Raw genomic sequence first — 12389 nt, forward strand, 5'->3', positions numbered from 1 at the left:
ATCTTTCTTGACTGCATGTAAGAGGTGAAAATGGCCTATTAACAGAAAATATTTCCTTGAATAAAAATGATATTTAATACTCTTCACGTATCATATTTACGAGATAAAACAGTTAAAAGCCAGGTTAAAACTACTGTTTTTATCTACACATCAGCAGTGGATGAAAAAAGGTATTAAACTGCGGGACTTCGAAGATCGTGCTTAAAAGGCTGCCAAGGGTGAGAAAAATGAAACCTTCTCTCTTAGCTGCAAACGCAGGGGTTCCAATATGTGGGGCGACTCACCACTAGTCTTGCGTCAAAGTAAGCGAAGACTAGTTCCCAAGGTAACAGGGCGAGGTGATTCCGATGATCGAATATCTCCTCCAGTAATCAACTTTCGACTTATTCTTAGTCAAGATAAACAACAACATCGTATGTGCAAAATTTTATAAGAGGATTCATCCCACCACCAATATTTTTGGACACATGTTACTCATTTGAAACTTATTTTATCATATTGAGAGTTTCAGATTGCATAAAGTAGACCCTGTTCAACATTTCCCAGAAACTAAGTAAAATTTGAGAATTTTATATCGTTATATATTCTATATTAATATTCATTTTTTACATTTGATATACCGGCAAAGTAGAAATAAAATAATCTTTAAACGGTGAAAATCTCAACATAATTAAATAAGTTTCAAATGAGTAATAAGGCACCAAAAGTTATAAAATCCTCCAACGGCTAGAGATAAAGTTATTCGTCCTTTTAAAGAGATAATTAAAACATGAAAGTTCTAAAAGGCTCCAGCAAATTAGTTCGTCATGAAAACAAAAACATCCACTGTGGAAGCAGCTGCGATTTCATCCGAGAAGTGAGGATTGAATCACACCTTTGAATCCCCATTTTAAAGAAATAAAAAAGAGTCAGGTGTAAACGTGGGTGAGCTCTATGCCACGTGAAAACGTAACGTCTCAGCAGTAACCTCAAGGCAGATAATCCTGTACGAGTAGCATATTTTCCCCCAAATGCCTTTGAAAATGCCTCCCTAACTAAAATAGTATTTTTAGATTGTTTATTAATTTCTCAAACTAATAGAAAATATAAAAGAAAACTACAATATTTACATAAAAAATCAAATTATATGTTATAATAAAATAAGAATTAACATTTTACAACTAGCTATTTTGGCTTTTAACGGCTAAATAATATGCTATCATCATTTTCTTAAGGCTTATTGCTCCTTAAATTCCGAAAAACTTTCAGTTTTGCATTTTAATTAATTTAAGAAACTATAATAGTTTATGAAAAAGCTTCTTATCTTTATAAAAGAATAGCAAAGACATGAAATCACTTTTTGTGGATAAAGTAGAGAACACAACGAACTTGAATAATTATCTTTAAAATATGGAACCTTCCAGATCTCGGTAGACCCAAGACAAATAAAACGTACTATTAACAAAAAATTGTTTATACTTAAATCCAAAATTATTTTAAATTTGCAAAAAGAGATTTTAAAAATTGCAATTTAGAAGAGTTTATTGAAAGTACGTTAAGAAAACCTATATATTTACCTAAGTGATAAGTGCGTTAAAGAATATTTGGTGCAGTGCTATGAAATATATTTTGGAGATTGTCTAGCATTGTGAAATTACACTTTTATAGCTTCCTATAATGAATACCTGGCATTGTCTATTTCTAATATGTATTATACTCTACTTTTAGCACTGTGTATTTAAACTGTCGTGTCTTAAAGTAATCTCATTTTGTCTCGTAAGATCAGGATTTTTTTGTTAATTAATTATTATTCATCACGTACTCCATAGTAAATGTTAGTAGGTGGCCTCACAGCGGTAGTTCGACCCATAGCGGCACTTATTTCAGTAGAATATTTTTTCAATTACTATATGAATATTATGTGATGAAACATGGTTAAAATGTATATAGTAACATGATTATTATAATTTACTGAGGCAAATAATTGAGCAACTGGAAGCAGGTTCTTAGATCTCTCAAAAACAAGACAATTATTAGGATACCTGTCAAAAGATTATGGTACTAAAAAACGAGAAATATTTTTAATAAAGTAATGACAATAAATATTTTACCCTGAAAAAAATAACGGTGAAGTTCGAAGCTAGGTTATTTTTCAACGGTAAAAACTAATTAAACGATGCACTACTTATCAATGATGCCTACTTAATATGTCTCCGATAACTTATAAAAGTTCGACTGCGAAGATACTCATTGCGTAACTAATCTGAACACAAGAAAAAGGTAATCACTACTGATTTTTTGATTCCTACAATGGATGTAAAACTAAATTGCGAAAAGAGAACCTTTACATACCTTTTTGCAAGACCTCGCGCTCCCCACTACAGTGAGGGGGTATAAAATTAATTCGTACTGTATCACGGAGTAGTCTCGCAAATTGCGAGATTGGCGCGAGATGGGGACCTGGGAGAATCCCCAAAAGAATTCGATTCGATACCTATGGGCACTTTCAAAATCAATTCTACAGAATTAATACTACAATCGTCTGGTGAATCCCCGTTCGTCTCCAGATAAGCTGGAGGATGGTTAAAATCAGAAAAGGCCATTGGGAGAATAAAAGTGAGGAAGGAGAGAGGGACCTGGATTAACGTCAGGGGATATCGCGGTCAATATTTTTAAGCCCCTGTCCGGCGGCGTGCGGAAATGTGCTAGTTCAAATGGTCCGAGGGTCGATGACGGCGCGGAGACGACGAGGATTACGTGAATTAACTGCACCCCAGCATCACTAATTGGATCCTTTCCGGATCAGCATAGGATTACTACCCAACTCCGAGAATTACACAATTCGACTACGTATCTAGTTCCGGTGAGGATAAAAGAGAATAATTTATAATTTAATGACTCACAATTAGTGGATACTGTCTCCCCTGCACTGATTGTGTGATATTCACTCGCCTATTGGTTAGTCAAGGACGAGCCATACCCTTACCTAACCATACCAACCTACGGGTTGAATTACTGAGCCACTGAATAGGGTAGTTTCCTTCATCAAATAAAATGAAAGGCATTGATTGCGATTCGTTACCCACCATAAGTGTATATTCATAATTTGCAAATTATTTGGTTTTAGAAATCCCAGTTTAGACGAATGTTAAAGGTCAATTTTAACCTCATTTGAAAAAGGTCAGATTTGCCATGCGCCCATAAGATGCCACTTCACGTGACGTCACAGGGACCTAGTTTCTATACGAGTAGATAAGAGTTTTACATCGTCTTAGATTACCAATGCATGCATGAAGCTCAGAGCTCAGGGAAACATCTCCTACTAATCACCTATTAAAATTACCTATGGTCGGAAAGTCGTTTGACAGTGTAATAATAATCCTTATTTAAGGCAAGCGCTACCTGCTAGCAGGGTACTCTGCTACCTGCTAGCAGCCTGCATCGTAGCAGCGCTCAAACCCTCGCCCTAAGGTCTCCTCGAAAGGCGGCAGCGGGAACCAGAAATACGTCACACGGGCTTTTCCCAGTATTCATACTTAGCCGTCGCGTTTTCACGCGCTTGAAAATTTTCACTTTTCATTTAACCGCGAAAAATATAATAGATATCGTCATTTAAAAATCTAAGAGCGTGAAATGCGTACTTCAGGAATAATAATCTTTCGATTTAGGCAATAAAAAAATAATAGGGAGCCACCCTTTACTGGATGGAGGGCAAAGTGGAAAACATGACGATGTTCATAATTGGAAAATTAGACAGCGGCATGCATGTCCACCCAGTAAATTAAAAAGACAGATTGCAAGGTGACACGGACCTATCTTAGGCAGGAATTTCTTTCGCCCCCTCATAAAAAATATCGGTGGAAATCAGTGGCAAATCCAAGATAGAGAAATGGGCGGAGGTTAGGAGTGGACGGGTTATAAACTTCGTGCAGTATTGGGTGTCCGAACAAAATTACTATTTTATCTACCGTAAATGGGATACCCCAGGGGGGCTATATCCACCCCAAGGCCTCTTCTGAATCTGCCACTGGTGAAAAATACCGTAGTAATCAATGTTTTTTGATTAAATAATCAAGGTAATTGCCGGCCTCGGTGGCGTTGGGGTAACGTCCTCGCCTGCCAAACAAGAGGTCGCGGTTTCGAGTCCCGCCTGGGTAGGTTTCCCCGATCCAGGGCATGGTTGTTCGTGTACGTTTACTTGTTACATTTGTTGAATACCTCGGTATAAAATGGCCAATAAGAGCTGTATACGGTGGTTTGAGAATAAAATAAAAAAATTAAAAATTAAGAAATACCTATTGGAAAAAGACCTTGGAGTCATATTTCCTTCAGAGGAAAAAATTGTGTTTCGGCCTATTTTGCGCAGACATCCCGAATAAATAGATTTTAAAATTCTGCCGTGACATGCTCACCGGAGATTGCTGCAATGGAACACTGAGCATGCCTTATGAATGGGTGATCATCTCCCGTCGCGTTCCTTCCAAGCGTCGACGACAACCTACACCATGGTGGGGATTGACCTCGTTACGACTGAATCTCAGTCATGTGACCACCCTTATCTTCCTAAAATGAGTCAAATGCACCTCTTTTCCCGACGATCAATGCACCCTTTCTTCTTTTTCAGGCATATTCATTTCATCTCGTCTTCCCTCGTAAGAATCTTTTCACCTTTTCCCTTAAGATTCCATGGAGAAAAAAAGTGATTCGAACTCTGTGAGTTCGCTTCAATTTGAATGAGAATTGGACTGGTGTTCAAACAAAATAATACCTTTCATAGCCTAGGGTAGCAGATTAAAATTACCACCTTACAAGCCGTTTTACTCTGCGGTACATATCGATTTCAGCTAGGGTCGTTGAAGTTGAGTAAGGATCCCATTCCACGAAAAAGGAAGTGAAACATGGAAACCGCTTGGCGCTTGAGTGGTACTGTCGACTACTTAAATGTCGCGCCATTATCCCTCTATAATCAAATAACGTATCGCATGACGTTGTAATTTAAAGGGCGAATGAAATCACGCACATGAACTAAATCAAATAGCTAGTGGTGAAAATAGAATTAAAAAGGTTTTCTAAGTGCTTCAGATTTAGTTTTTTATATTAACACTATAAAGAGATACTACGATGAAATTACAGAAGAAGAAATTGAAATTTGAGCGCTCTAAGCCCGAAACTAAATTATAATAAATCTTTATTTAGGTATGTAAATGATTAGCATTTAAGGTTTATAGAGCTAACATCCATTAAATATAGTTATGTTTGGCTTGATAGCTCAAAAGATAAAATGAATGGACAATATTGTTTGAAAATGTGCAAATCAGTGAAAATATTTGTACTAATTCTACTCCGGGAATCACCATTGCCGTGGAATTCCCCACCTATTCTACGCTGGTTACGAATTTCAAATGAGTAACATACATGCACCTTATTATACATCTTTCTTAGGAAACGATGGACACGGGTGACGACGGGGATGATGGCGGCTCGAGCAGCGCGGGTGGCGGTGGTGGGGGTGGCGGGGGCGGTGGCGGTGGCGGCAGAGGGTGCGGGGGCGGGTCCTCGTCGCACCCCGCCTCCGACGAGCGCCGCCGGCGCCGCCGCCGCATGGCCCACCACCGGAGACGCCAGGTGTCCCCGAGGTCCGTCATCAACCCCGACGAGAACTTCTACTTCTACTGGCTGTTCGTGCTCACGGCGTGCGTCCTCTACAACCTGTGGACGCTCATCGTGCGACAAAGCTTCCCGGAACTACAGGTGAGAGATACGCAGTGATATTTCGCGAGCTTCCGCACCGGAACACTTTGAAACCCCAGCATGTATATACCGGCACTGTTATTTTGAGCAGTTCTCATTCAAAAATATAATAATTTGGCAAAAATATTTTGCCATGAAAATAAAAGAATAAACTTTTTAAGTAGGAGTTGAAGGAATGAAATCTTGGCTTTTTTCACATGGTGATTTATGATGACCGACCATGATTTCGATTCAGTGAAACATTATCAAGGTTTACTTTTAAAATCCAACTCCTACGGTAAAGAATTGTCACCAAGCTACGCCCGCTAGTATTAATTAATTAAAATTTTTAAGGTTCACTAACATTATTTTTAAAAAAGCACGACCTGGGCTTCATAACTTGGTTTCATCTTCCGGAAGATCTAATTATTTTATGAAACCCGGGTCGTGCTTTCTTAAATATATTAGTGAACCTTACAATTTCTTATTATTTCATTTTCCGTAATGGAAAGGTTTCAAAAAGTTAAGCCTGATGTTATCAGTTAAAAATAGATTAAGTCATTATTTTAGTCTTGTAGTATTATGTCTTTCTCGTAAAATAACCACGTTAATTATTTTTCAAAAGCATTTGCACTTTAAACACTGTAATAAAAAAACCTTAAGTTTCGTAAACTGAAAACATCATTGGTTTTAACTTACTACGACTCCAAACTTTAATTAACATTCCCAATTCAACTAGCAATAAGAAACGGGATGTATTTTCAATGCACCATACTAGCATAATTATCTCGCGGTTGCAACTGTTGTAAGATTATTTTTCCAAACATTTTATCCGCTGCTCATATAATATCTGCTTAGTTTGATAATGCCGCGAGGCATTTTTAAGCGTTTGGACAAAAAAGGCAGTAGTTAAAAATTCAAATGTGACCTGAGGCTGGTAAAAGAGCTTTTCCCTTAAACTATCGTGAGTAACTATTGCAATTAGAAATAAAACGCGATAAAATATTTCACATCCCATCCATTTTCTTCGATTTTTTCGTAAACGACTAACCAAAACGCTTTCATTCAAAACCATCACATTCAAAGTAAAATACAAGGACATCGATAATTTCAAGGATGTTTAATCTCCTAAGTTTCAGAAATATAGCGTTAGGGGAGCAATTAATAGGAATGTTACTCATGCTTTAGAGAAGTGGAATTTGTAGCTCATTCTTTAGAAAATATTTTATTGCCGTTACGAAATGCCATAATATAGAAATATTTTCACGCAGAAGTGAAAGAAACAAATTTATTTTGCGCAATCCTTAGAATAAAATTACCATTTTTGCAGAGAAAAATAAACTTCACCACTCCTCCCACTTTCTCGATGCACCATGAAATCCTCTGCATTTCTAGGCTGGCCTTCCTGTGTTCTGGCGCTGCGGAGATGCATTCGGAGACACCGTTTTTCTCCTGGACGTGGCCGTCCAGTTCCGGACAGGATACCTTGAGCAGGGTCTCATGGTGTACGACTCCAAGAAACTGGCCTCCCACTACATCTCCTCGAAAGCTTTCCTGCTCGACCTCTTCGCGCTCACCCCTCTCGACCTCGTACAGCTCAGCCCGAAAGTGGGCCCAAACCCCATCCTCAGATTCCCCAGGTTCCTCAAGGTAAGTGCACTTCTAGCAGCTATGTTAATGCATGAATAATAACATTTCAAAGGGCGGTCGAACAGAACTTTTAAGCCCCTTTCGCAGCAACTAAAGCCTGAATCACACGATCATTTTTTTTCGTCGCGAAAGTGATCACTATCGAGATCACTTTTCCCGTCGCGAAAAGCAATCGCTCTAGTGATCATTTTCCTGAATCACACGGTCACTCCCGCCGTCGCTTTTCGCATCATTTCCAATATCGCAGCTCGTTGTCATAGGACCCACATCACGAAAATATATAGCGTGTTTGTTTATTTATGTCATTCCCACAATTGTCAAACGCTGCGCTGCAATCACACCATACGATCATGTGTTCCGATTGGCTGATATGGGATTTTAGGGACGGTTTTAGCGACGGAAAAAGCGACCGGACGAGTGATGAAAAATAGCGATGGGAATCCTCATCGCGATCGCGATCGCGAAAAACAATTGCCGCCGACGATCATTTTGCGTAGTGATCGCGATAGTGATCACTTTCACGACCAAAAAAAAAACGATAGTGTGATTCAGGCTTTAGGTCCGGCTGCCGAGAGTGTTCCGATGACACTTAGGCCCCTTGCACACACACCGATATTGAACGGCCGGTATAATAACGGCCGTCCACATAGCAATAGTGAACAATAGCAATAGTGGAGCTTGCACACGTACCGATCACTCATTGGCACCGGCGAAATGCCGGTTAGCTGCCGGCCATTGTCACTGTGGTTCGCCGGCGCCGGCTATACAGTGGCGTACGTGGCCAAATGGGAGCTTGCACACTCACCGGATTGTTACCGTCCGATCGGCCGTTTTCCTCTAGTTCTTGCTGCGCTTTCTCACTTTCCAGAAGAATTTATATACAAGGTGTGTCCTGAAAGTAGTAGGACTGATTTTTTCCCACACACGCGGACGGTCGGACGGGAGTTTTCTGGGTTGTAGGTGGTGGAAGGGACTCTAACAAAGCGCTGCGAACACGCGGCAGTCGGCTCTGAGCTCTTGCGGAGTGTGAATCGTATTTCTTCCAGACCTCTGTCAAGTGACCTCGTCACGGTGCGTCATGGAACGTTTAGTGGAGCAGCGTTACGCAGTGAAATTCTGCGTTAAACTCGAGAAAATCGGCAAGGAGACCCATGAACTCATCAAGGCAGCTTACGGGGATAGTGCCGTGAGCAGAACAACCGCTCAACGTTTGAATACGACCCAGAAACGAAGCGGCAAAGTGCAGAATGGCACACAGCGACATCGCCGAAACCCAAAAAAGCTCGCACGTCCAAATCGAAGCAAAATTCCATGCTCATGTGCGTCTTCGATTCGAAAGGTGTCATCCACAGTGAGTTTGTGCCACCAGGGCAAACCGATAATGCAGCTTTTTACGTGCAAGTACAGGAAAGACTGCGAAAATGCATCTTCCGCGTCCGACCAGCCATCGCCGCTTCGTAGATCCTTCATCATGACAATGCGCCGGCCCACACCGCGTTCATTGTCGTTGACTAACTGACGAAACACGGCGTGGAAACCTACCCTAAAGCCCGGATATTGCCCCCCCGGACTTCTTTCTCTTTCCCAAGCTCAAGACCCATCTGAAAGGGCGTCACCACGGGTCGGTGGAGGCTCTCCAAAAGGCCGTGACGCGCGCTTTAAAGGACATCCCGGAGTCAGACTTCCAGGAAGCGTATGCTGCGTGGAAAACTCGCTGGCAGCGTTGTGTCGATGCCCAAGGGGGCTACTTTGAAGATTTTTGTAGCGATGTAGCTATATGAGAAATACATTTTTTGTTCTCGACTGAGTCCTACTACTTTCAGGACACACCCTGTATATCGGCACAACAATAAAGTGATCGTTTGGCCGCTAAAATTCCGGCGTGTGTGCAAGCATCGCTTCGCCGGTAAAATATCGGCCGATATTTTACCGGCCGTCTAAAATCGGTGTGTGTTGCAAGGGGCCTTAGACGGGTATAGTTCGGGGTAGGGGCAAAGTTGCCAGGTAAGAAAGGGAAACGCCCACGTTACATGTAAACAAAAGGGTTCCGTGAATAAAGGAGCCAGAAGGGACGAAGAACGTTAAGGACCCAAAGGAAGAATTCTTTGTTTTGGCAATACGAAGAAAGGGCTTGTTTTGGTGGCTCAGGATTGTTTCAGTGCTTCATATGCATGTGACAATGTATGATTAGACAAAGGTGTGAGGTGCGTTTGGGGGACAGCGATTGGCTGCAAACCGTGTTGGAGAAGAGTTCTCCGCCCCTCGTTTTGAAATTCCATCGGACAACTCTCACCGGCTGGACTATGGAGTAGGTGTAACTTGATTAGCAATGAAGACACTTCGTCACTTCCACTATTTACTTAAGGTATTACTACCGGTTTCTGTTTTCAAGCCATAATCAAGTATATAAATAAATCTATTGGTGCTCTATCTGTAGCATTTTTTAATTTAAATTTTGGAAGTCACAACGTGCTCTTATTGCTAATATGGAAACCTTCCACCACGTTAAAGCTTCAAGTTTTTATTTATTAGGCGTTACTTGACTTACTACCATCCAGTAGGTGGAATATATAATTTCATGTTGATTCCTGCTCAGGCATATCTGAAATCAATACACGTGCATCTAGCAGACTTTCGCAATATTAAAAATTGCCAGAGAATATTTAAAGAACACCAAGGATGATGTTCGCCATGAACAAAATATACTAACACGTCAAACCGACATTCGAGAAATCCGGGTTCAAATCCTGGCTAAGCCAATTTTTTTCATGAACTTCATCCTTGGAGCTTATAAATTTGCACCCGTTCTTTTGACTGCGTATGAAGTCTCTCGTTTCGTGCCGTGCTTTGATGTTAAAGGTATTCTTAAAGCGCGAGCTATAGTTTTTGATAGAGTGATGAAACCACCATCGCGATTTCTTGCATTAATTTTCCCACGATGGATATTCCTTTATCTTTTTATTCTGTTGCAGGAATATCATTTTTCGAAATACTCGCTTTTAGTCAAGCTGTAGCTCACCTAGAACTAGCAAAAATTTTACATTCAAAGCCACGCGTAATCAAGGTAATACATGAGTTTTTTCCCCGGACACCCATATCGTGAGCTTGCAACAAGAGAAATACTAAAAAAAAGGAAGTCCAATTGCTGGTGCGACTTCCAGGAATGGCAGTGAAATAGCTACGACAAATATTTCATTATGCGGGTGGAATTATGGTGGATTATGAGTGTCATGAAAATTTTAATTTAATGAAATAAGGCCAAGCTAAAAAATATCCCAGTCATTCACTGACTGAATACCATAATAACACATCAAAGTATGCGGAGAAACCTCACTTGTTTTTGCGGAAAAACCTAACTTGTTTTAAAGATCGACTTTATTTTCCCTGCGGCATTTTCTATGATTAAACGCTATGCCTCTATTCAAGAGCGCTGTGGTCCGCAGTGAAGTGACTTCTATAGCACACAGCCCTGAAGTAATTACCATTCAAAGAGAGAAAAATACCATAGACGTGGGAGAGAAACTCGGCAAAAAGTAACTGCGGATGAAATATGAAATAACTTAGGCTAGTCGTAGTAGTTAGGAAGGAAAGCTCCACACGCAACTTCTGTTCAAACTCGCGTTCAAATAAAACTCTTGGGTCAGCCGGAGTTTAACTCTGAAGTGCGCTTCTACGACTTAGGAGAAGAGGAAAAGTATTGAGAAAGAAGTGAGCGATGGAGGGCAGAGACGGCGTTTTGCTGAAGAATGAAAAAAAAACGACGAAAGCCCGCGATGGTTCATTAAAGTAGAAATGAGGACGGGGTGTAGCGAGGGAAAGGCCGGAGGAAGTTTGGAGAGGAGGAGCCCAAAAAGATAATAGTGGATATAAGAAGCGGGCGGTAGGAGCCATGGGACAGAATCACACGGAGTGAAAGTGGAAGAATTTCCTCAATTTTCTTACCCATTTATCGACTCCTACCTTCGTCTGCCGTCTGGAAGAACGCAAGAAAGTGAAGAAGTTGTCGGAAACTCGTCAAGGTGGACACTGGACAGTTGGAGAATGTCCACCTTGACGAGTCCAAGTTTCCAAGTTACGCTGGGATCCCGTAGGCGAGGTAGTGAGCAAATGGGGTACACAGGTCCAGAGATTTTGTGGCTGACGCGTATTTAATTTATAATTTATTTATTTATTTCAAAGCAAAATACTGCATGTGCATAAGCATATTAACGTGCATAATATATACAAAACTCAGGTAAATAAAAGAAAACATTGATCATACTCTGTCCACTTAAATAATCCTGTAATAACATGCCATAATTCCATCAATGCTTATTTCTAGGTCAACCAAGATGTTATTAGCCATAAAATTCTCTTCCTATGCATCTCACTGGATGAACCCATGAAATTATCATAATTAAATGATACTAGAAGTCTCCCAGAGGAAAAAATCTCTATACAAGAAATTGTAATGATGCTCCTTAAACAGACCTCTCTCCAGCGAAGGGAGTCATTAAATGATAATCTGATCAATATCTCATCCCTTAATATGATAATTAAATGCTGGGATTAGCTGTATCCCCCAAAAATATATTCGATGAAATGGCCTGTAGATTAAGTTGGTTTAAAAACTAGATTCCGACAGAAAAAGAAACTTTTAAGTAAAAGATGACTTGTCAGCCGTAAGCTTTATTAGGAAATACTTACGATAGCAAAGGAGTTTGAACATGCTAGGACGAAAAAATAAAGTCATGATCATGACTCAAATCCATCTCTCCTGAAATCACTGAGAGCCTAAACCAATTAAAAACAACATTCTCCTGTTGACCTTGTCTTGTGTGGATTACAGCGAGGGATTCGGAATTTCCGATGGCACTACACTATTCTGTGCATATAGTCGTTAGTTATAGACACCTTTGCAGTGAGCAAAATTATTTGTATTATATAGTAATTCATAATTAATTCTATCACCATGTCAACCTAATTTTATTTTTTCGCCCTAAATTCAACCGGAGCAAAACAGATTGAATGCAATTATTCCGAGAAACAAC

The 12389-nt window shown here is 40.3% G+C and overlaps 1 protein-coding gene across 1 annotated transcript in view; it reads left to right on the forward strand.

Moving 5' to 3' along the window:
• Positions 1-12389, forward strand: part of LOC124155693 (serine-rich adhesin for platelets-like) — a 302267-nt gene that overhangs the window by 151389 nt on the left and 138489 nt on the right. Inside the window, exons 5-6 of the mRNA XM_046529723.1 lie at positions 5422-5730; positions 7105-7359. Of these exons, the coding sequence (XP_046385679.1) occupies positions 5422-5730; positions 7105-7359 (564 nt within the window). The remainder of the gene's footprint in view (positions 1-5421; positions 5731-7104; positions 7360-12389) is intronic.

This window comes from Ischnura elegans, chromosome 3 (assembly GCF_921293095.1).
Source record: "Ischnura elegans chromosome 3, ioIscEleg1.1, whole genome shotgun sequence".
Classification (NCBI taxonomy): domain Eukaryota; kingdom Metazoa; phylum Arthropoda; class Insecta; order Odonata; family Coenagrionidae; genus Ischnura; species Ischnura elegans.